Source organism: Polyodon spathula, chromosome 3, assembly GCF_017654505.1.
Source record: "Polyodon spathula isolate WHYD16114869_AA chromosome 3, ASM1765450v1, whole genome shotgun sequence".
Lineage (NCBI taxonomy): Eukaryota > Metazoa > Chordata > Actinopteri > Acipenseriformes > Polyodontidae > Polyodon > Polyodon spathula.
In genome coordinates this window covers 33,559,096-33,585,866 of record NC_054536.1, presented here as the reverse complement: position 1 = coordinate 33,585,866, position 26,771 = coordinate 33,559,096, and the positions used below count along the sequence as shown (strand labels likewise).

Genomic DNA, 26,771 nt, shown 5'->3' with positions numbered 1-26,771 from the left:
TATCATTTCCAGAGCATCCTGACATTGCTTCACTCCACACAGCACAGTAATGTTTTCTTGTAAGAGAGCTGTGTGCTGTCAGATTATACAGTTTTAGTTTCCGCTTATGGAAGAATGAACTAAACTCGGCTTTGGGGCATTTTATAACATTTTCAAGGTCAAAAGTTACTGTCAGCTTTTGCAGTCTTTCTGCCTTTCATTGTACATATCTTCCTTTTCCAAAACCTTGTCCATCAGCAGCCTTATATTCTTCACACCTATCACACCTATCTGACTTTGGTACATGAGTTGAAAAATTAAATTCAGTGCTGGTGTCACAGGAAATAATTTAGCTGGGAAATAAGTTAGCGTTTGCCTTTTTGTGCCTTTCTATGCATGCGCAAATCTTAGAGCTTAAAGGCAAGGTAAAGCCGCAACTTTCTGTCTGTGTACTTTTATTCAGAACAGACTGTTATTGCGATGTTTCCAGTGTGTCTATTAGATTGTTTTACTCTTATTGTTGTCAGAATCTTTATTAAAAGCTACAAACAGTGTAAACAGTACTTGCTTTTCTTTGTTTAACACTCCTTAATAAACTACATGTGGAAATTCTAGGTGTAGTATTGGTTATGCTATTTGGTGCTGCCTGCATGTATTTGTAATTAATGCGTTGTCACGTTCGAGTCTTATAAAGGTAAAGCTCAGGAGAAACAGTACTCCTGGTGGTTTAAGGATGTTTTTTATTCATGCACTGGGCCCCAGTGAAATGAGCCCAGGAACCCAATTAAACTTGCTATGAGGAACAGAAAACAAACAGCACTTGATCTTAGGATAACAGCCTCTTTCAGAGAGGCTGTTTGTTAAAAATGCAAACTGCTGCTTTCAGCAATACACTTTTTCAATTTAAAAAGTTAGTTTACAACAAATTCTTATCTGTTCAGGAACAGAATCCTATTTTAGAAAAGTTTAAGACACTAAGAAAGTAACTTCCTTTAAAGAGAGCATATTTATTAATAGTTAATATAAATTCCAAAGCTAAGAACACTTAGTTCACAATATGATCCTATTTTTCAGGAATTCACTCTTATTAAAAATTATAATTAGTACTTCATGTTATGCAGGCATACTTAACAATCTTATCCACCCTTTTTAAAAACTTCTAACTAATACCATATAATAGACACAAGCCAGACATTCTTACCCCCCTGTTTGTGAATTAGCTACTTTCAGAACTGGCAGGTGATGTCAAATAGCTGAGTGTGTTCAGGAAGGGTTTTCAATCATTTTCAGGATTTCAAAGGGCACCCTTTGACTCGCAACACTGAGGTAGAGATTGGAGGTCAAAAAAGAGAGTGGTTTTGTATAGCTTGACTTAAGTGTTTATATCTCACACCATCATTACAACTGATGTCACTACATTCTCTCAAACTTTATGTGGTTACAATGTGTCTGAAAGCTGATCTATTTCTGTGATTCATTAATAAAGAATGCTTAAAAATTACTCATTTAGTAAAAATGCATATAGTGCAATAGCTTTTGGATTGTATGAGCATTGTTTCTTTTTAATATTATTAAACAAAGGTAATTAATTTAACAATTTATTAATTTAATGTTCGGAATCAGACTACTGACTGGATCCTGCACTTGCTTAGTTGAGATAAATACCTAGACCATTCAGTCAAGGTGAAACATTTACTTCAATCTCCTCTCCTTGGCAGGCAGCAGAACTGGCCCCTGTAATGCACCAAAACCTCCTCTGTGTTCTCCCTATACTTTATGCACTACTAAATTAGACAAAGATCCTGCCTGAACACCTGTGCTTATTTTGTATATTTTCCACAAGGCCAGGCCTAAGCATCTTAACTAGCCTTGTGACATTGTGCTCAGTAAGTATATAGTGAACGTTTTATGCTGAAACACTTGCCCAATTTTGTCAGTTTGCAATTACTGAAACTGTAACTCCACAACAGCAAGGTTTGCTCTGTCTTTTAGAGCTCTACACACTCGGCAGTTAGTCCTTCAGTATGCACCCCCCACGTTTTAACACAGTTAGGTGCCTATGATTGGGACACAGAATTATTGGACTACTGCTTCTGACGCTGATTAAAACACTGAATTGCTGTACTGCTTTTAGAATGAAACACTCACCTACAAAAAAAAGTTTACTGGTCCAGAGCTTATCTATGCTCTCAAAGTGAGTATAATTTAGGTTGTTGTTCTACTGTTAAATAAACTGTTAATGCAGAAGCTTTATTTTCACAGCTGGTTATTAGTTATCAACATTGACAGTTATGTCAACTCCTTAAATTAGGTCTTTGAAATTTGTCACAGTGGTCCTAGAAATTTGTATTGGAAAAACTGTATGAACTCTGTATTTACAACATCTGATTGAGTTAAGCGGATATTGTAACGGTATATGATTTTTGCAGCTGATTTTAGCCTCGTGTGATTTTATCAGGTTGATCCATCTGGTAAAATGACAAATTGTTAGAAGTAAATTTCTGGATTTCTTTTTCTACAAAGTCAAGTAAGTGGTCTGAAATTGCTCAGAGTACATCTGAGAGCATGTACAACCCCAGAGCTTCAGCCCCCAGACACCCAGCCGAAAGATTGGTATTGCCTCAGGAGTTTGTCAAAGTCGTTATTGGCCACTTTTCACCCATGTGTTTATAAACATCTTGTGTTTTAGTTCAGACAGTCCTTCAATGTCCTTCAGTTTAGTAACACACAAAACAACATTTATAATGCAGTATTTTATGTTCTGAAAAGACATGTCTGTTTGCCAGAAAAGAATATGAAATCAGACGTAGGGATGTCACGATATGAAAATTTGCTCAGACTAGCTGTGGTGACCCTCTCCTTACAGGTTTTTAAAATGTTTCTCATTGTCATTCAAAATTTATATATATATATATATATATATATATATATATATATATATATATATATATATATATATATATATATATATATATATATATATATATATATATATTTGTTTAAAATAGGCGAAATAACTGCGTTAAGACAACAGATTGTAGGACCACAATAACAAGGACGCTAGGAGTCAGAATGCAGGGGTTTTAAAATGCAAACGGTTTTATTGCTGACCTGTACATCATCAAAATATTAAACGTTAATGTTCAAAAATGCTAATATTTAGTTTAAAACAAATAACTAGAAAACAGCCGCAAGGATAGGTTTAGTATTTACAAATTTACAAATTGGACCACCCTCTTCAATAACTTGGCCATTGTCTTTTTAAGAAAAACAAAAAAACAAAATGATGCCAGATAACTGATTGTATCCGTTTTGTATGAGGAAATAGTTTGTTTCTGTCGTTCTCGCTATCCTCCATATTTGTTGTGCTTTTCTCTTGTCGACTATATCAACCCAGTGAAAGGTTCATTTTTCGCCATCTACTGGATGTTCCTATTATAGTTTTTTTCTGTATACTGCCCAGTTGATGCGTCTTTCTTGGTGTGGGCAAAATCATAAATATAAATAAATTACCACGATAATTAAAACTTTTCCCAAGAGAATAATCGTTAGAATTTGTATCGCGATTATCTTTTTTATCGTCATATCGCAACACCTTTAGTCAGAAGTTAAGGGCACTGTGCAATAATTTGGAATAATTCTGAAATGTATTCATAAATTATGGCTAATTGTTATTCTTTATTCCATTCAAATAATTTTCTTGACGTTTAAAATGCAGTTTAAACTCCTTAATAACAATTGCTCAAAGGACTGAACGTGCTTCTACAAAATAGAAACCTTGAGTTTACATCACTTTTAATAAAATTATTATGTACGATTCATTTCTGCAATTTTTGTGTTTTTAATTTTTTTGCAGCGGTTATACAAAATCGAAAAAGGCATGTCTTGAGCAAGGAGACGAGATTAATAGTTTAGAAAAGTTACACGCATCGAAACAAGGGCAAATAACATGTTGTCCTGTAAAAAACAGCTTGGTCAGTAAAAGCAGATGTTCTTTTTAAATAGTTTTGCCTCCATAGTTACAGTCATTGTTTAGCAGTAATTATAATCTTTATTTCTTTGTCCTCTCTTAGCATTGGCAAGGGTTTCCAAGGTGTAATGAAGAGGTATGGGTTTAAAGGCCAGCCAGCTTCACACGGACAGACCAAAACACACAGAAGGCCAGGGGCATCAGGCCCTGGTGGTGTAAGTATATGTTATATCCCATTCTAAGCCTATTAGCAGCAACAACACTTACAGCTCTAGCCAAAAGTTTTGTATCACCTAGAATTTTAGGATTGAGACACAGTTAAAAACAAACAAAAAGCCAGAACAGAATATAACATATAATCAAAAAAACTACAAAATTATATCGCAAAGGTCTACCGGAAGCCATAATAGTAGCACAGTATTTCATGTTAGATTTCAAAATAACACTTTTTTTCAGTTTTTCATTTACAAGCAAAATGTACAAACGAGATTGCAGCATGTTAATAACTGACTGATCTTTATTAAAGCAATAATGAAAAATAAAGTGTTTTATTCTGGACACACTATTACAATCGCTATGTGTAATTGTATTTGCATTAATAAAGATGTGTCGCTTCTGCTTTTAAATGAAGTAGTAAGACTTATGATTTTAAAAGCCCATTTAGTTGTTTCACAAAAAAAATGGAAATTAAATCAATTGCATTTTTAAGGGAGAGTAAAAAAAAAAAAAAAAAAAGTTGGGGGTAAACCACAAAAAAACGAGAAGCCCTAATTTATATTATTATGTTCAGTAAACAAAAATATTCTCTAAAATGCAAGAAAAAAATTATGTTTTAACAGTAACTCTGGCTACTAACCACAGTGCTAACAGTAGCAGATGACATGATTTGAGCACAGGTTTTAATTGGAGCCCAGAGAGTTTTTGCCTCAGAGGAGACAAGCCTCCATTATCCGATCTGATATAACCATATGGCTCTGGCTCTGCATTTTGTATCCCAGACTCTGCTCTTTCATCCCTGGCAGGGAAAATAGATTTTGTACTGACAATGTCTTTCTACTGTAAAATGTCATTTATACAGGTAATATTCAAACATTTTGCATATGGTATGGCAATTATGTGTACATGTGTACAGTACACTGTCACTCAGGTTTTAGTTTTTCATTTAAATATTGATTAGGAATCAAACATTTTGTTTGGCAAATTGTTTGTAGCATTATAAGTGTACATTGTTGTTGCCTTTTAGTTATCAATAATAATAAAACGTGTTGAACGACAGTAAGATTTGCATGGTGGCAGATGTTAGCATATTAGTATTGTATCAACGTGATTTACTACAGGCTTTCCTACTGTATTGTAATTTGTGTATTTTATCACCCCACTGGAAAGTTGACTAATTGCACCCTGTATGATAGTGACGTGGTCTTGAAATCTAAATCTCTATATGAATACACTGTATACAGTGCATTTTGAAATGTATGCTGGCAGTGTATAACAGTTAAGTTTATTTGAGTAAACTATGATGGGCTACTGTTTTATTTTCACTACTGGCTAGTGGAGAAATGTGTTTAACAGCCAACTTGGGGTAAAATGTTAAGATTTGAAGTGTTGTCAGTCAGAATACAATAACAAGATTCTACTACTGTTGGGGGTTTAAGGGGACCCCAAGCCCTCTGACTTTTTTTCTACGTGTCTAAAACATGGTACAACTTTAATGAGTGGGTAAATCGCTTAGTAAAAACTAGGTGAAAAAATACCTGTATCCATTGTTTTTGTGCAGATTCTTAATCCATCAGGCAAATCGCCAAAAACCAAGGCACTCTTACAAACTCATAAGTACAAAACCTTTATTAATGGGACATATCCAAAAACGGAATGTTAAAAATAGAACACGAAGCCAGCATATTCTAATATGCGTATTGGCAAAACTAGCCTTCATCAGGGTATAGTCTCAATTGGCAACACAGCAATACATAAGCAATCACATTCAGGCATGAATTAAATTAATTACACAAGTAAATTCATTAAACACAGCTTAATCAAAGAATTAGTGGAACAGCAGTCAAAAGAATAAATATTGAAAAAGAAAAAGAGCCTATAGAAAATAAAATTCAGTTCATAGGTAGGGTCTATAATCTAACTCTTCATTCAATCCTGGAAATTCAGTAGTTTTTAATTGAAATTTCCAAAATGTTTCCTGCTGTAAATGAGATTTGAGTCTGTCACCTCCCCTTATTGATTGATTAACCATTTAAGTCCCTAACACTAAGGTTATCAGAGTTACTTCCGTGAGCAACTTTATAGTGTTTATAGGTATTCTAAGTTACCAGTTCTAATTGCGTGTTTATGTTCTACTACCCTTTCTTTTAGTTTTCTGTTAGTTCTCCCTATGTAAAAAAAATCACATGGGCGTTCCAAATGATAAACAACATAAATGTTGCAATTAATGACGTTATTGATCTCGTCTGATCTATTTATCTTAACATCACTAAATTGTTTATCTTGCACAACATTTTTACAGTGATTGCAAAACCCACATCTGAATGTCCCTTTTAATTGTCTTGGAAGCCAGGAACTCTGTTTCTTATTCCCTGGTAGGTAACTATGAACAGGTTTGTCACCGATAGTTTGAGCACATCTAAAACTTATCGTGGAGGGGGACTATTCCTTAAAGTGGGATCACTCTTTATTAATTCCCAGTTTGTTTGTATAATTCTCTGCTCAATTGTTTTGCTTTATTGCCAGCCTTATCAAGTATTCCATGTATATATCCCCTCTGTTGAAATCTTTTTTGCATAACTTTTGATTGTATATTGAAATTGACCAAAAGGAATATTTAAGAAATAACCCACAACAGGGTGTGCGGTAAGACAATTCTTAGTGGGTGCATTGAGAGTCACAAGGCCCCAGGCCGAGTGCCTTCAACCACCCAGGAGGTGTGGTAAGAATATATATTATGTATCCTTTTACTGAGAAAAAATAGTCCCTGAAGACTGTTTGTAACATATATTTTGTACTTTTTTATTTGCCATAAACATTACATTGAACATTGCATTTATAGTGAAATTTTTCGAGCAGGCCAAGGAGGCACTGGCTAATTGCAGCTTATGGAAGTTTTGTGCATCTTTTTCCAAACACGCTTGAGAAATATTTATCCCGCAGCTGTACGGAGCACTGGGCTCCGCCTGTCCCGTCTACAAGCGCAGATTGACCACAGGAGGACATAACTGTCCATCACCACCTCGGAGGAGGTGGCTGAACAGTTCTCGTCTGAGGATGTGGAGTCTTCACAGTGTATCCCCTGAAGTTAAGCTGGAGACTCTGGGTTTAAACCCTGATGCAGCTCCTGAGAGGCTAGCCGTGGAGACTGCCCAAGCGCCATGACCTGCTCAGTCAGGCATGGGGGACCTTATGGCATACCGACCCATCGAGCCTATGTCTCCGAGTCTGGCCCCTGAACGGCAGCATTGAGCGGTCTGTCTGTCCAAAAGGGTAATTCTCATCTTACAAAATGCCAGAGCAGCATCCACATGTTCCCACTATGGGTACAAGTGGTGTGTCTTACAGACGTGGTGTCTGCCTTGTGGGTTCGACCCCATGACCTCTTCCATGGCTGTTATACTTCAATTTTGAAGGACCTGTTTGACGAGGGGAATTCCTCATCTAGGTTATAGGTCTATCTCGCAGCTATTTCAGCTTGCCATGTCAAGATTGACTCAGTCTCCCCAGGAGCTCACTTCTTGGCAGGGCACTTTTTAAAAGGAGCTAGGATATGGTTTCTCATGGGAAGCTTAACGTGCTGCTTGATGCACTCATGAAACCTCCATTTGAGCCCTTGCATTCAGCTGTGCTGAAATTTGTATTGCTCAAAGCGGTTTTCTTGCTCGTGTTAAGGGCGGCTTGAGGGTCGACCCTTATAACATATTCATAGACGTGAGCTTCTTCCTCAATATTTTAACCCTAGCTACTGTTACTGCGGTACCGTATGGTAATGCGCAAAGCAGCCTCTCAGCTTAGCTTTGTAGCATTCCAGTCGTTCTGCAACATTGCCCTTGCGACGGCTCTGGCATACTCGCCCATACAGTAATGGTTACATTTCGTACTTGATAGGAAACGTTATTAACATAACTCTGGTTCCCTTAAATAGAAATGTAATCATTAACTATCAAGGTCGCTGCGTCTATGATTGCAGCAGGCTTGAAGGAAAAATTATCCTGTGATCTGTGATGGTTATATTACTATTTCAGGGAACCAGGGTGATGAGAGATAACCAAACATTATCACACATTTTTAGCAGAAATGCAGCTGCTGGTCTAAAAAATGTGTGTAGTCTCAGTTACTTATTGGTGTAAAATGTACTGTATGTTCTCCTTTCATCCAGTGTCGTCCTAGAACAGAAGAAGAAATGCTGTCCTTAGAAACATTTTATTTTTATTTTTTGTAGGATCCTGCCAGAGTGTTTCCAGGGAAAAAGATGCCTGGGAAAATGGGAAATGTCTATGATACTGCCCATGGGCTAAAGGTTAGTTTTGATGTTGTTTTTGACATCTTTCCGACTGCTGAGAATCAGTATGTATTTAGTGTTATGCATGTAGCATTTCTTAAATTACGATGGTCTTAATTCAAGAAATACTGTAAGCTATTTTATTGTTATTTATTTTAAAATGTTTGTGTTGTCATAAATATGTATTGGTATTGAGCATGTTTCTGAAAATGAACTATTCCTGTAGTAAAGCATCTTGCTCATTAAAAAGTCAGTCCTTTTAAAGAATTCTTCCCTAATGGTATACTTCTCTTCCTGTCAGTATATTGTGTGATTAACTATACAGTCCCACCATACCCCTGGTAAATAACGTGTTGAATTAAGCAGCAGAACCCCTCTACTTGATTTTATGCAGCACTAGTTTCTGTTGCTAATAAATACAAATGCTTTCCTCAGTATTCCATGAGTAATGCGGTTTGCTCCATTTGTGATCTGGTAGCCTTCATTCTTCATTATCCCAGCATTGGACTATATCACATTGTGGATATTTCCAGTAGTTTGAATAATAACTCAATGCAAAAAAACCCCCAAAAAAACAAAAAAACTTCTAATTAGATATAGCTGTTCTTCATCTACCTCTTAAAAATGACAGCAAGGAACCAGACTTTAGTTTACATTGACAGACAAAATTCAGAGGTTGTGTACTTGAACAGAGATTTTCTTTCATCAAGAAGAACAAAGTGAAATTACATAAATGTAATACTGTATTTACATATTTTCCAACGGATTGGTTTGTAACAGATGAAACATAGTTTTGAACAATAATTTTTGAGGTCCTTTACCAGAGATTACCAGAGATTACCGGTTCAAATCCCAGCTCAGCCAATGACTCATTGTGTGACCCTGAGCAAGTCACTTAACCTCCATGTGCTCTTTTAGGTGAGATGTTGTTGTAAGTGACTCTGCAACTGATGCATAGTTCACACATCCTAGTCTTGTAGAGTTCTTTGTGATGGTGGTCCACTATGAAAGGTGTGTTATAAAATAAAGATTATTATTATTATATAATGACCAATCAAGTTAAAGGAAATCTCTGATCCAGGTTTTTAATACATTATAAATCACCTATGGAAAAAAAAAAACTTATTTAAACAACACGGTTGTAAGAGCTTAGAACAGCAAGGAATTAAACAGACATCAAGGAATTACATTTCCATCTTAAATTGATTGTTAATCTGAACTGGTTAATTGGTTAGTCTGCAAAACATTAATTTATCTAATTTATCTAATTTAACTTTTTTCTTATATTTAGGTATGGAGAGTGAACACCAAATCTAACATTATCTATGTAAACGGCTCTGTCCCAGGCCACAGAAATTGCTTAGTGAAGGTGAGTGCATTCTAACTAAAGGATTAATTTTGATACATGGTACTGTACCAATGTTTTAATGTGATAAACTCAATATCCTAACCTGCGCGTAACACCACGCATCTATTAAAAGGGCCTGGAAGAGCCAGCCTAACTTGATTAGGATGAACACCTTGTAAGAAGATAGCCCTTTTTTATCAACTAGGAAATGTGGCTGTGGAAAGGGTCTATTTAATATTGGTTTTGGTGTTATTGATCATCTTTGTAGGCCCTTTCTTTTTTGCTCATTAATCAGAATTTTCCATTTCAAATGTCCCAGTAAACAGTACTATTTATTACTATGACACTTTTGTTCCTACGTTCTTAGCCCTGACATCAACTGTACCAGATTGATTGCCATTATGAAACTTCAAGGACTGCTGAACAACACTTTTTTAATTGATTTTCCTGCCTTTTATTAGACTTATTATCCTTATATCTGTTCCTCTTTTATTGTGCTGAGAATCTGTTTGGTTCTTCACTTGCTTTTTTTAATGCTATGCAAATACAGGTGAACCCGTTTTATATCACATTGCTTAATATCATACCCCATTTATTTTCATGATTTTTCAAAAACCACTCACCATGCACCCTAAGTTCTTTGAAAAAAATACAATTACAGCAATAAATAAAATTAAGTGTATGAGGCAAAAAAAAAAAAAACAACATGCATATAGTCCAATGGTTGGAAAGTAACATTAGTTAGGGGCTGTAACTAAGCAATATTATGAGGAAAGACTTTACATTAGTTGATTGTAACCTCAGGTCAAATGGGGAGGTACAAACTGTACTGTATTTTCGTAGGGGGCAAAGGGGCAGGGCTAAAAAACAGAAAAACAGATTATTGAAGCTTTAGGTTACACTTCCTTTTCAACACACCACAGGGATTTAATGGCACACACTTCAGATTTTTACATGACTACTGATGTCACCATTACATTTTTACATATCTGGGCTCTATAGTGTGACCAATTTAGTCGCGTATGCGTTTTAGGCACATATGTGCGACCAGTGCTTTCATGACTTCTAAAAATTGATTAGAAATTAAAATTGATTTCAGCTACAAATACAAACTCAGACAAAACCAAAGTTTTCTGGATAAGTTCTAACTTATGAGTGTTTTTATCACTGTTGTAGTCCCTGGGATTGTAGCTGGGATTGTATTCTTTCTTCCCTCCGCAAAGAGTGAACTCCTGGTCTCCATCTAGCTTGGGATAGGAGAACTCTAACATCATTCAATATGGTCCTTTTTGGCGCCAGAGTCAGTATCCTTCTCCCATAAAGCCCTGTTCCAGATAAGCAATGTTTTTCTTCTGCGAATGCTTGGGTACAGACACTGTATAGGCATTTTGTGTTTTTTGTTCTGTAAGAAAAGAAACAAAGTTAATGTAGATAATAATACTTTCTTCCTTGCCCTTTTGCTGGCTTTCAGCTAGTTATTTTTTTTCGTAAATTATTTTCTTTGTTATTGTGTTTGTCTTCCCATGCCCTCTATTTATACTTTGTGTGGTTCCCTACTATCACCATCTTGCAGTAGGGATTTCTGTCTAATGTGTATTGACATGTCGGATACACAGGAAAAGCTCCATCACCCTTGCCTCAGCGATCTGATAGACCTCCACTCTGCATCCTCCTCGAGGGATACAAAAAGACTGGGCAGCCCAAAGGAACAAAGAAGCTCCGCCATGTCTCCCCCGAAGAAGCGCTCCAGTAAATCTGTGCATGGGCACGGCAGCAGGGAGAGAGACACGCCTGCAGTGTCAGCTGCAGCCGCTGCAGAGACTTCAGCCAGTGCTGTGCAGCTGTCTCCTTCGCAGGTCACAATGCCTCCCATAACCAGGGATCAGTTCTTCCAGTGCATGGGGGAATTAAAAAATCTTAAACAGGCTCGACCTCCACAGCCTGTAACCAGTGTGTCGAGTTCTGGTACTCCAACGCTGACAGATATGAAGAGTCAGCATTACTCCACAAAGGTGCCCGATCTGTTGTGGGGTGATTCATCAACTCCTTTTCAAACAAACTGGCTGAACATAACATCTGACTCCTGGGTCGTGGAGCTCATACAATACGATACGATTCCAAAATCCCATTCCAATCTTATCCTCCAGCAGCAGGCATCATCAGACTGATAGCACTGATGGATTTGGCACGCCCACAGGGGAACTTCCTACAACAAGAAGTCAAGTCCATGCTCCTTTCCGTGCCATAGAACAGGTCCCCTTATCTTCTCAAAGACAGGTCAATTACTCAAAATACTTTTTAATTCAGAAAAAGAACAGGAAATTCAGACATCAGGGTTCTGAACAGATCCATCCAGTATCCCTAACCACCATTACCAAGACAGTCCAACCAGTGGACTGGTTGATTTCCATAGATTTAAGATCCCTACTTGTATCTCCCTATACACAACAATTACAGGAGTTATCTCTGTTTCTCCATCCAAGACCATCATTACCGGTTCTGAGTGCTTCCTTTTGGGATTTCCACAGTCCCCAGGGTGTTCACCAAGGTGATGGTTGAGGTAGCAGGACATCGCAGATGTATGGGTATCCACATCTATCCCTATCCCGACAATTGGTTACTAGGGCTCCCTCCAGGGAAAAAGCCTTGGAGCATAGGGACAAGACTCTTCTGCTTTTTCAGAGCCTAGGCCTACTCTTCAATCAAGAAAAAACATCAATCCTGACTGGACAGAGAGCGACAGCTCCATATGCTCTGCCCAGTTTGGGCCCTGGCTTACTATGTTGACAGGACGAAAATTTGGAGATAGTCCGAACAATTTTCAGTCAGGACTGCTTATGAACTGGTCAACTTGCCCCCTCCAGAAAAGCTCACTGCCCATTCCACCAGGGGCATGGCAGCTTTGTGTGCTTTATTCCAGGGTGCATCTGTCAAGGACATTTTTTAATGCAGTGTTGTGGACTATTCCCCATACCTTTACTTTCTACATAATGCTGTGGATCCTCAAAACCCTGGTTTTGGTAGTAGAGTGTTAAGGGTGGCTTCACAACTGACCCTTACAACACAGGCATAGAGGTGAGTTTCTCCTTCAGATTTTCACCCTAGCTACTTGTTACTGGGGTTCTATATGGTAACACACAAGGCAGCCCTTCAGTTTAGCCTTGTAGCATTCCAGTCGTTCTGCAATGTTACCCTTGCGACGGCTTTGGTAAACTTACCCATACGGTAATGGTTACATTTCGTACTTGAAAGGGAATGCTAGGTTATTATCATAACCCTGATTCCTTGAAATAGAAATGTAGCAATTAGCCTTCAAGGTTGCTACGTCCATGATTGCAGCAGTCTTGAAGGAAAAATGATCCTGTAATCTGTGCGGGCAGTCCTTATATGCCCTCAGGGGCGGGCATGACCGCAGTCCTTATATGCCCTCAGGGGTGGGCCAAGACTGCGTCAGAGGCTTTACAAGCAGCTTTGATATATCTTATTCAGGTTTAAGAGGTAAATACCCATACGGTAATTGTAACATATCATTTTCTATTGAGCAGAATTTGGAATTTCATGGCAGTAATGTATTTGCATTAAATGTAAAGGGTTATTTTAACAGAGCTCAGCTTGGCTATTACATTTCTATGCCTTTTGAGTTTTGCTGACTGAGTCAGCACTTAGCATTTTCAAGGTCTTTGATATCCCCGCTCCCAGCTCCAACTTAGCTACTAATGAAAACTAAAGGAAGCATCATAAGCTGAAATGGGATATTTTTTTTTCTGTTGCAAGAACTGATTTTATTACAGAGGAGAAAGTGCAATAAATCCATCTCTGAGGTTATCACAGCTTGGAGAATTGGCAATGTGAAAATGCCATCCTATGGTCTTTGTGCTTCTAGTTAAGATATAAAAATAACTGTACACTTGAGTAGTGTATCCCTACCCAAGTGTAAATGCAGTATAAACTAAATCTAGTGAGCCCACTATACCCAAATCTATGCATTGTTCCAAGTTTATTTTATGTTGCCATTTTTGCCATTACCAGTATGTGTGAATTCTTTCAATGCTAAGCTGCTAACACACACAGTCGCTATACTGTCTCACTAAGCTAAACTTTGTCCCTTTTCTTTACAGTCTTCCTTACCTTAATTTCGCTTTTCTTTCTGATCAAATTAACACACTTTAATGTCAGTGCTGCAGTGTTAGAAGTAAACAAATATGATCACTCTTTTTTCCGCCTTTTGTAAATCCAGCTTTGTATATAAGCGTTGGAGCACCTGCTTTTACAAAACGTTATGCAGGAGGTTTGATTCTACACATTTCTTCCTTGTCAACACAGGTTCATTAAAAATAACAATCTAGCCTTTCTGTTACATGCTATGTGGAGAGCAGTGAAGCTTTTGGGAAGTGCAGAAATTAGCAGCTTTGCACAAGAGAAATAAATACATACATATGCATCTGGCATGTGTGCTTCTAGTTTCTGCTAACATTTAATTGGAAAGGCACACTTTCAGTTTGGCATTTGGTTCTGGAATGGGTGTATTTTTAAAAGTAAATAGTTACAAAACATTTAGTAGGACTGAAGAATAATATGTGAATCTGAGCAGACATGACTTAATTCAAACCCGAATCTTTACCTCATGAAAAGGTTTTTAAGTAAAGTTTTTAAGTAACTATGATTCAGGGCAGGTTTTACAGGTAGTTTTTAAATACAGTAACACAAAACTTGAGTCCCGGGTTTTTTCGCAAATACAAAATAAAACTAAACGCAACATGTAAAATAAAATACAATAAAATAAAATAAAATAAATTGTAAAGCAAACATAGAATAAAATTTTTTGAATTGGGAGGTTTATATAATAAATACTTGCAATCATAGTCTTCAAGGCTTACTGGAGCAAATGCTGTTTTGGTTTTGAATTAATGAATCTGCTTTGCTTAGTGTTTAAATACTGAGAAACTGCAAGCTTATTGTATAGCCCTGTGATTTGAAATACAATTTCTCTCTCTCTCTCTCTCTCTCTCTCTCTCTCTCTATCTCTCTATATATATATATAGCTCAAAGAGCCAGATGCCCAACGTTTCGATATGTTGTACATATCTTTCTCAAGGGAGCCTGTGTTTGAATCAAAACACTGGAGGTATTTATAGGTGTTTTGACACATATAAATATAAAATATATATATATATATAAAATGCCTTGCAAAAGTATTCAGACCCCTGACCAATTCTCTCATATTACCGAATTACAAATGGTACATTGAAATTTCGTTCTGTTTGATATTTTATTTTTAAACACTGAAACTCAGAATCAGTTATTGTAAGATGACATTGGTTTTATGTTGGGAAATATTTTTAAGAAAAATAAAAAACTGAAATATCTTGCTTGCATAAGTATTCAACCCCTGTGCTGTGGAAGCTCCCAGTTTGTACCGATGAAAGAAATTGCCCTAACGAGGACACAATTACCTTACCATTGGCCTCCACCTGTGAACCATTAAAGTTGCTGTCACATTTTCTGGATAAAAAACCCCACTGTTGAAGGATCATTGGTAAGGCTGTGAATCTGAAGGAAAGTGAAGACCAAAGAGCATTCTACAGACGTTAGAGATAAAGTAATACAAATGCATAGATTAGGGAAAGGGTACAAAATAATATCCAAGTGTTTGGATATCCCAGTGAGCACAGTTGGATCAATAATCAGGAAGAGGAAGCTGCATCACACCACCCAGGCACTGCCAAGAAAAGGCCGTCCCTCAAAACACAGCACTCAAACAAGAAGGAGAATTGTGAGAGAAGCCACAGAGAGGCCAACAATCCCTTTGAAGGAGCTACAGAGTTCAGTGGCTGGGAGTGGAGTAATGGTGCACCAGTCAATCATATCAAGAGCTCTGCATAACACTGGCCTGTATGGGAGGGTGGCAAGAAAGAAGCCGTTACTCAAAAAATACCATTTGAAAGCACGTCTGGAGTTTGCCAGAAAGCATGAGAGTGACCCAGCTGCGATGAGGGAAAAGGTTTTGTGGTCAGATGAGACCAAGATAGAGCTTTTTGGCCAAAACTCAAAGCGCTATGTGTGGCGCAAACCTAACACTGCCCATGCCTCAAGACACACCATCCCTACAGTGAAGTATGGTGGTGGCAGCATCATGCTGTGGGGATGCTTCTCATCAGCAGGGACTGGGCATCTTGTTTCAATTGAAGGAAGAATGGATGGAGCAAAATACAGGAACATACTGCAAGAGAATCTGCTTCAGTCCACTAAAAAACTGAAGCTTGGGAGGAAATTCACCTTTCAGCAGGACAATGATCCCAAGCACAAGGCCAAAGCAACATTGGAGTGGCTCAAGAACAAAAAGGTGAATGTCCTCCAGTGGCCCAGTCAAAGTCCTGATCTCAATCCCATTGAGAATCTGTGGCACTATTTGAAAATTGCGGTCCACAAGTGTTATCCAACCAACCTGAACAACCTGGAGCAAATCTGCCAAGAAGAATGGGTCAAAATCTCACCGACACTGTGTGCAAAGCTGGTACATACTTACCCCAATGGACTTAAAGCTATTATTGCAGTGAAAGGTGGCTCTACCAAATATTAATGTTTGGGGGTTGAATACTTATGCAAGCAAGACATTTCAGTTTTTTATTTGTGTTTAAAATATTTCCCAACATAAAACCAATGTCACCTTACAATAATTGCTTTTGAGTTTAAGTGTTTTAAAAAAAAAAAAATATCGAACAGAATGAAATTTCAGTGTACCATTTGTAATTCAGTAATATGAGAGAATTGGTCAGGGGTCTGAATACTTGCAAGGCACTTATGTACTGTAAATAGGCAATTAGTTAAAAAGAGTGGGAAACTTCACACGTCAAAATGTTTAAAAAAAATAAATAAATAAAAAAGAAATTTAAAAATATGTATATAGCCAAAACATGATGTATACTTTGTTTTTATTTATATACATATATTTGAGTTATTTTATTAATGTGGATCTGTAATAAAGCAAAATAAAACTACATTTTAAAAAAAAAAACGCAATTATAAAAAAATAAAAATAATTTCATGGGGCTTTACCTATAACCCATAACATGAATTTCAATCCGAAGTTAAGTCATTAGCTTCATGAAGAAGTATGACCTGTGTGTCTCTATGTCCCTGGACTCCATAAGTTTAATAAAGCAGTGGCTCTGTTAAAAGTGTGTTCCTCTGACCTCACCTCTCATGTGTTCTATGGGTAAGACCTTAAAAAAAAAAAATAATAATAATAGTGTTTTCATAAGTTACAATATGGAGGTGGCTTGAGTGTATATGTAAAAATGTGACAACAAACAGTACATTTTGACCTTCGAAGGTTCTGAACCTTTGATGGTACTAATTTGCATAATTTACTGATGACCTCACCATAGCTATTTGTTTATATTTGATTGAAAATCCTATTATTTTACAGATAAAACATTCACATGTACTTTAAAAATACATTATATAGAACAGTAATCCTGTTTTTAGAATCTAAATAAAAAACACGTTTATTTACATGTAATTGATGCTGCTTGTGATATATAGAGTAAGCCTGCATTGCAGCAGCACCAACTGCATCAGACTTAGGCAAAACAAAGCTTTATTTAACAGTCACTGTTCCAAGAAGGCTATCAGTCACAGTCACATTTTACTACTACTAAAAATATGAATAATAATACTAATAATATGAGCTTGCACTTGTCAAGTGACCCCAGAGATTGGTTATGCCTCCATGATACTAGTCGCTTGCACAGTTTGCATTCAACTTCTGTTTTTGGGTCATCTGGGCATTTAACAAAAAAATCTCAAACAGGGCGGGGGGTTTGAGACATTTCTTTCAATACAGCTGAAGCTGTACAACTCTTTGCTGTTGAGATGGCGAATGAAGAAATGAAAGGTTTGCCTCTAGATAATACAAGCTTGAGGCGGTAGGGGCTGACGGTGCTTAGTTTTTGAAATTTAAAATGATTAGTTTTAGCATATATTTTGTATGCTTCAAAAATTATACCATAGCACTTCTCTCACACTTGCTTGTACACTAGGTATTCAGTACATATTTTACTGAAGTTCTACAACCGCTATTGGTACCACCCCAGTGGTTTGGAATACTATACCCTGCTCCAGTCTAAAACTCTGTTAAAATTCATTAGCTGTATGTAAAAAAGTTGCCCACCATTTCCTGTTGCCTGGATCGTGCTTTGTTCGGGGTATAGCAGTGTCATAGTATCCAGGGATTCAGCTTGCTTCCAGGATCAGTGTTCTGTAAGGATGAGTTATAGCCTCCATATCATCAAAATAAATCAAATCTGTTTATTATATTGTGTAGCCTTAAGGCTTGTGTATCATTGTGGAATCTCCCTAAGAAGAGGGGGGGGGGGGGGGTGAGCTGTATCAGTGGTAAAGCCCTGCACATGAAAAGGGGGTTTCTGTATGTATTTATTGAAATAGTATTGTGTTGATTTAAATAGTAGTGGGATTATTTTATGTGAATGTGTAATGTGGAAGCTGACACTCCCTGGAGATCCTACCAGCTGTGTGTGGTTAGGAAAGAGCAGCCTGTGATTGCTAGCTGTGGGTTCCTAATCAGCAGGTGGGTGTTCCAGGGGGGCGTCAGATATGAAAAGGTCTCGATTTATACACCTCAGGGCTTCTGTAAAGCCATTATGATCAGAGCTGCTGTTGCAGAACCATGAGACCATCTGTGCTGTTGAAGGACTGGGTTTCAGGCAACGAAACTCTTGCAACGATCGGGGGTATAATCTGGGGTTGGGAGTTTGTGTGTACAATCCACGGTTGGGGTTGGGTGAACTGCCTGAGAGACGGGAAGTTAATTTCAGGATAGCAGATCCCACCAGTATAAACCCAAGGACACACATCAGCGGTACGGCATTGCACAGAAAAAGCAGCATTTTGTATCTCATCACTCACTATTTGTTTCTATGAGACTGAACTCGCATTGATGAAAAAGTACCGGAAATGTATTACAGCTGCAGAATTTTAGAATGACAAGAGATTGCATCATATGTGGTATCTGGATGAAAACTTCAGAATATCCATCAACATGCATGAACCACTTAGAAGTTTTGCATCACCCAGAGTTATTTTGATCCAAAGAATAGGTACTACAAGGACACTGAAAGGAAAAACAACATTGTATTTTAGAAATACAATTAAAACGGCATGGGTTTTACTGCCACTGAAGCACATACCTACAAACAATAGAACATTCCACAAGGTCGAGGTTTACTGTATGCCTGGAAGAATTGTGTGTCCATAATTTGTGGCCAGTTTGGCTGTATTGGTAGGGCCATGATTTACTTTGGAAACCACCGCGGCATATGCTGTTTTATGTGTGTCCACCAATTTTGCGGTATCGCCCCTTACCGCCCCACGCTAGCGGTGCCACGCTGCTTGTGAGTGCCCCAGGCCTTAGGCAGACAGATGTGCAAGCGGAACCTCCACTTGTTAGTGGAGTAGCACTAGCCGTGTTCCCGACACCTTTTGTTTGTAGTTTTTGTTGTGTTTTTATTTTGCCTTTTGTACACAGGGCTGTATGTCCTTCGTGAACTACCATTGTTGGTAGCATCACGTGATCTGTGTGCGAGTCTGTATCTGTAAATAAATAAATCCTGCGGGGTGTGTCAATCCCATCCTTCAGACATCAAGCAGTGAATACACACACACAAGTCTTTGCTGTTACAGTGGTTCCCTTTCAAGTACGTATGGGTATTAACACGTCTCCACAGTGGCTTTCTTAAATTGTGTTTTGTTTAGTTTCCTGGTGTATTTTTTCAAATAATCAGTCTGAGATGCAGCTTGTTGCCAAGAAACCAAAAATGAAGAATGTGGCATGTGTCCTTGAATAACTAACCAGAGCATACTTCGTTGCACTGCTATTAAAATTATGACTCACTCATATCACCACATGGAAAGAGGCATGGGAACCACACGGACTACAATAGTATTGAATTTACCTACTGTCTCTGTAATCACATCTCGTTTGTTTAATCCTTCGTCAGCAGCAAATATATCCCAGCATGTAAAAATCTCGTAATTTTTTAACGGTCAAGGGACATGTGATAAAGGGGGTGAGGTGAAATGGCAGTAATCCTTCATCAAAGTGCACATGGTAAATGTATGGGGTGCATTTGCATCCTTTTCCTCCTTGTTTTTGGATAGAAGCTTGGAAGAAGCTGCTTTCAGGGCATTGATACGTGCATTGTGTACTTGTGTTTGTAACCCAGGTCAACCCTGCTTCATCAAAAGCAGTGTGAAACCACATATATGACCCGCATGACACCGGGTCCTGACCCAGGTAGAGCATGCCGGTGTGAAAGGGGCTTTGGTTGCACTAGCAGCAGTTACATAATTGGTTTAACTTATTTTATTATGGGCAAACTTTGCCCTCTATCTCAATGGACCATATTTAGAAGCAAGCACAAAGGCAATGACCCAATTTCTTAGAGGATTTTTTTGCTGAATAAAACAAAGTCTTTGTATTTATATATATATATATATATATATATATATATATATATATATATATATATATATATATATATAAGTCAATGCTCCTGACATGGCAAGTATTTTGAACTGCCTTACTTGGCGAATACTTACCTTAAAGAACAATACTTGTTTAACACTTTCCTTTAATAAACTACACCTGGGAATTCTAGGTGTAGCACTGTGCAGAGATGCCATTGGTACGGGTTGTGTCTGCCCAGTTGTTGGTTTGCAATTACTAAAACCGTAACTTCACTAGCTTTACAACAGCAAAGTTTGCTTGGTTTCTTAAAGCTTCCTAATTAAATTACTGAATAAGAAAGTTTACTGATCCAGAACGTGTCTAACTCAAAATTAGTATTTCAAATTTTGTTATTAATACAGTTAAATAAACTGTTAATGCAAAATCTAAGTTGGTTACTCGTTATCAACATTAAAATGAAGTCAAACTCCTTAAATTAGGTCTTTGAAAATTGTTAAAATGGTTTTAAATTTGTATCAGACAAACTGTATGACCCCTGAATTTACATCTGATTGAGTTAAGCAGAGATTGTATACATGATTTTTGCAGCTGAGGTTTTATAAAATGTATATTATGGGAATTGGGCATACATGTAAAACTGTGTTTAGCGAGCCCCATGTGTGATTTATCAGTTTGATCCATCTGGTAAAATGAAATATTGTAATTGAAGTAATTTCTGAATTTCTTTTTCAATAGTCAAATTCAATTTTGCTACTGAAAGTGGCCCAAAATGGCTCAGAATGCATATAAGAGCATGTACAACTCCCGAGCTTGTAAAAAGGTTGACTGTTAATGTACATACAGTGGCTCTCAAAAGTATTCACCCCCCTTGGACTTTTCCACATTTTATTGTGTTACAACATGGAATCAAAATGGATTTAATTAGGAGTTTTTGCCACTGATCAACACAAAAAAAGTCCATAATGTCAAAGTGAAAAATAAAACCTACAGATTGTTCTAAATTAATTACAAATATAAAACAGAAAAGAATATATATATATATATATATTATATATATATATATATATATATATATATATATATATATATATATATATATATATATTCTGTCACGTAAATAAAACTGAAATTGGCATGTGAAATATGGAAATAGTTTGTATTTTTCATATTTAAAAAAAAGCTTAAATACTTTAATGTACTTTAAATTCCATAATATCAGTGAAAAATAAAATCTACAAATTGTTCTAACAAATATAAAACAGAAAATAGTTGAGTGCATAAGTATTCACCCCTTTTGCTGTGACACACCTAAATAAGCTCTGGTGCAACATAACTAGTCACATAATTAGTTGAATGGAGTCCACCTGTGTGCAATTAAGGTGTTTCACATGATTTTAGGTTAAATACACCTGTCTCTGGGTGGTCCCACAGTTGGTTGTTACATTTCCTAACAAAAACGACATCATGAAGATGAAGGAACATTCAAAGCAAATCTGGAATAAGGTTCTTCAGAAGCACCAATCAGGGGTAGGATATAAAAACATTTCCAAGGCATTGAATATCCCCTAGAGCACAGTAAAGTCCATTATTAAGAAATGGACAGAATATGGCACAACTGTGAATCTGTCTAGAACAGGCCGTCCTCAAAAAGAGTATCTGGGTGAGAAGGGCACTAGTCAGGGAGGCCACCAAGAGGCCTATGGCAACTCTAAAGGAGTTACAGTCTTCCCCAACTCAGCTGGGAGACACTGAAATTATGGCTACAATAGCCTGGGTGCTTCACAAAACTGGCTTTATGGGAGCGTGGTGAAAAGAAAGCCATTGATGAAAAAAAACTCACATCAAATCTTGGCTAGAATTTGCCAGAAGGCAAGTGGGAGACTCTGAGACCAAGTGGAAGAATATTCTATGGTCTGGAGACCAAAATAGAGCTTTTTGGCCTCAGTGCTATGTTTGGCGTAAGCCTAACACCGCACATCATCCTGAGAACACCATCCCTACCATGAAGCATGGTGGTGGCAGCATCATGCTATGGGAGTGCTTCTCTGCGTCAGGGCCTGGAAAGCTTGTGAAGATAGGGCAAAATTAATGCAGCAAAGTACAGAGAAATCCTTGAGGAAAACCTGCTGAAGTCTGCAAGAGACATGGGACTTGGGAGAAGATTCATCTTCCAGCAAGACAATGACCCCAAACATACAGCCAAAGCCACATTGGAGTGGCTTAAAAACAAACAGGGCAATGTCCTGGAGTGGCCCAGTCAAAGCCCGGACCTCAATCCAATGAGAATATGTGGAAAAAATTGAAAATTACTGTACACCTAAGGTTCCCTTCCAAATTGAAGGAGCTTGAGCAACTTTGCAAAGAAGAATGGGCAAAAATTGCAGTGTCCAGATGTGCAAAGCTGGTAGAGACTTATCCAAATACTCATGGCTGCCAAAGGTGCCTCTACCAAATATTGACTCGGGGGTGAATACTTATGCAATCAATTATTTTCTGTTTTGTATTTGTAATTAATTTAGAACAATTTGTAGATTTTACCTTTCACTTTGACATTATGGACTCTTTTTGTGTTGATCAGTGACGAAAACTCCTAATTAAATCCATTTTGATTCCATGTTGTAACACAATAAAATGTGGAAACGTCCAAGGGGGGTGAATACTTTTGAGAGCTGCTGTAAGGTGACACATAAAGGAAATTGGTTAAAAAAAAAAAAAAAAAAAAACACACATCAGGTATCTTCATAACCATGTAGTTTTCAAAAGTTATATTGTCAACTGCTCATTATTTAGCTGAGCTAAGAAATGCAGTCAATTTTAAAGAGCAAGAGTAAGTCAATTTAAAGAGCTTTTCAAAATGGCTTTAGTGCACTAATGATTGTGTAAGGATTATTGCCCACATTGTCAAACAGATAAAACAGCTTTTAACGATTCTTGATGTGGTACGGAACAAAAGCCAGAGCATTCATTATGTTTTTTTTAATCGCTCTTCCTGCAGTGATTTAGACAGATCTCAAACTCCAGTGCACTAGAGTGGCTGTTTTGAATAGAACTTTGAAACAGAGGTTAAAGTTATAAGTGTAAGAGTTGTCAGGATGTTAACAGTGAAAAGAAAAATTACAGGCAAGTTATTTAAACAGTTGTAGCAACACGTGGGGACGTATAACTATTTTTCGGAAACCCACTATTTACTCTCTAAGTTTATTGATTTCTGTTTGAGACTAGTTGCTGTGTAGATTATCATTAGGAATTTAAAAACATGTTCAGTTTATTTTTTTTAAATCTGAAGGTGTGGGAGTTCAAGCAGTGTCCCACAGAAGGTAATTGTGCATCACTGTTTCATAGTCAGTGCTGACTTTGCAAACTTGGTTCACAGGGAAAGGAATGACACAAAACACGCTGAATGATAATTGGGCAGTTATGATTTATAAACCTTTTTATCTTTATTGGCTGGGGAGGACAGGTTGATTTATCATGAATGTTCTTTTTTTTTTTTTTTTTTTTTTTCTAGGTCAGGGATACAGTCCTACCTTCGCACCTGGAGAAAAATCTGAATCCACCGTTCCCAACCTTTTTTGCTGATGGGGATGAAGAGCTACCAGAAGATCTGTATGATGCTGAAATGTTTCAGTTCACTGAACCCTCTGTCACTTACAATTAAAAAAAAAAAAAAAAAAAAAAAAACATTCCTTTGAATTTCTTGCTCTGGAAACCTGGATCCTACTATTGCTGGTAGCTTTCGGGAATGGTTGGCATTACTTTTTTGGTTGCTGCCACTTCCTACAGTAAAACGCACATACTGTGAAGATGTGGAAGGGAAAACTGTCATAAAAAAAGTCAGTAAAGAGTGGATAATTAATAACCCCTAATAGCTGTGCACCATCAATCTATACTCAATAAAGTATTTATACAAACTGTTTGTGTCCACCTTTATAATGTCACAAGTGATCTGCAAACCCTTCTCTCCTGTATAAGGTAGTGGTTCCATTTGAATGGAAGGCATGTGCTGCTAAAGTATATTGCCCCTCGATAGAACCAATGTAGTTTCGGCGGGAGGGGGGTGATGGGTGATGATAATGAGGCTTGGGATTCATCTGATATGAAAAAGTCAATTCTGGCCAACTCGGATATTTTGGATGGAAGGCATACCTAACAAAATAACCCTCTGTGATCAAATTGAAATGTATAATCAAAATGGTTATCAGTCCATAATCATTACTCACTGTGGGAAACTCTCTGATAAGGAGGACAGAGTGGCATGTGTCCAGACTACTGTGTGGATGTCAGAAGTACTGGGCTGCCATAAATAGAACCAAAATGGTGTCCTGCATGTACCCATATGGTAATGCATTGTGAGATAATGTTTGAGTGTGCCCCTGATGATCCACAGGCATTATCCTTTTCCCATTTAAATGTTAAATTAAATGATGTAAGGAGAATTGAAGTTTGGCATGTGATGAAACTCACCAGGTGAGATGGGGATTACAATGTAAAGATAGGGAAATTGCTGCAAAGGTTCAGCTATCCTGTAGATACCAGGCAACTGATTTAGTAAAACACATGATACCAGGTAACTGAGTTAGTAAAACACACTTTTAAGGAACCTTTAAGAACAAACCAGAAAATGATTTCAAATCCTGCTGGGATATCTCCAATAGCTTGGATGCAAACTGGATACTGTGTTCAAAAGACCATTGGAAGAAATGTAACTCCAGCCGTGGAGACTACCGACACACCGCGACCTGCTCAGTCAGGCACAGGGGACCTTATGGCGCTTCGACCGATTGAGCCTGCAGCTCTGAGTCTGTCCCTTGAACGGCTGCATTTGAGTCATCTTGGACTTTGCAACAAGGTTAGTGACACCCTACTGAATGCCAGGGCACAGTCCACGCGTTCCCAGTACGGGTACAAGTGGGGCGTCTTCCAGACGTGGTGTCTGCCTCGTGAGTTTGACCCGACGGCTTGTCCCATGGCAATTATACTGCAATTTTTGAAGGATCTTTTTGACGAGGGGAAATCTGAAATCTGATTGATTAAACAGCATCACATGACCATGCATATATCATGGCTTGCATACTAATGAGGTGCTTCACACTAAATAAACCACTACGCACTACTGCATTCTAAATTCCATGACAAACTGATTTTATTTGTTTGTTAGTTACAAAACCAATGCCAAAAATGAGTGGCGTTTCACCTATTTCCTTTAATATATTTGGGGATATATTTTGAGAATCCACATAACTGGTACAACACCAACTTTCTGAGTGAAGACCAGTCCATCTGAAAAAAAAAAAAGATAATAAAATAAGTGTACCAGCAAGAATAGACACAACAGTTGATGAGGAACAGCTAAATGAAATAGAAGAAAACAAAGATTGAAAAAACAAAACAAACAAAAAAAACTACAGCATGAGCTGGTTAATGTACTTAAAGAAAAAAAATCCAAAAATATCTCAACAATGTAAGGGAATTTTATGCCATTGCAAGAAGTTAAACTAAGGACCAGTATTCAGTCTCCAGTTTTATAACGCTGAGCTGGACTAAACACATATTTTAACAGTATAAATTTAACATCTCTGCTGTCCGTGAGTTTAAAACCAGCAGTAATGTATTCATGTCAGTCAGGAAAACACAGAAGAGCAGGTAATGACAAGGCCAGACACGACCCCCCGAATTACCGGCCAGGATTTTAAAGATCACGGGAAACTGAAGTATTCTCGCCTGACACTTCAGTCAGATTGGTGTGTAAAATCTGGTTCGATCATCAACTTAATCTGGTACGACTTGAACTTTATAGTAAATGCTTGCATATAATGAGTTAACAAACTCACTTCAAGATCCGGCTTCAGTCTCTATCGCAGCTGCTCTCTTTACTTCCTTAGTATAATTTGAAACTCTGCCCATCTCAGCCCTCTTGTTTCTAGTGAGATGGCACTTTCGATATTATTATTATTGAGATTAGATTTATTCTCAGGAATCATTGTTTTCCGAGAAGGAAATATGTTCTTATTGAGTAGGAGAGGGTGATACAGGGAGAGCGATGATCACAGGAAGTCACATATTGACTTGGAACAGTGTGGTGCAGCACCCCCTCACAGCTCTGTGGAAGAAAGGGCTTCTAGTGAAGAGCATATGGTTCAGCATTACTACTGAATAAATGGCCGAAAATAAATGTGATTTCACTACTGATACAAATATACTGGTAGTTGTTGAGCATAGGCTGTGTATCAATGCAACATTGAAAAGTGTTAGTTCTTTGTAATCGGGTGCAAAGACTATAAAATGACCACAACATATCCCATAGGAATAAATTGATAACTAGAATAGGTTAAAATAACATTAGCGACGTTGTTGCTGGCTCACCTACTATTTTGTTGAAAATCTTTTGCATCTTTACTTGTTTTAGGGATATTCAAATATTTTAAATATCGTGCTATATATTTAAGTTTAAATGACTGCTTCATAATCATATCCTGTGTTGTAA

The 26,771-nt window shown here is 37.5% G+C and overlaps 1 protein-coding gene across 1 annotated transcript in view; it reads left to right on the top strand.

Moving 5' to 3' along the window:
• Window positions 1–24,198, top strand: part of mrpl3 (mitochondrial ribosomal protein L3) — a 65,697-nt gene extending 41,499 nt beyond the window's left edge. Inside the window, exons 7-10 of the mRNA XM_041245095.1 lie at window positions 4,053–4,164; window positions 8,391–8,468; window positions 9,742–9,819; window positions 23,796–24,198. Coding sequence (XP_041101029.1) covers window positions 4,053–4,164; window positions 8,391–8,468; window positions 9,742–9,819; window positions 23,796–23,945 — 418 coding nt within the window. The 3' untranslated portion in view covers window positions 23,946–24,198. The remainder of the gene's footprint in view (window positions 1–4,052; window positions 4,165–8,390; window positions 8,469–9,741; window positions 9,820–23,795) is intronic.
• Window positions 24,199–26,771: the final 2,573 nt, after the last annotated feature.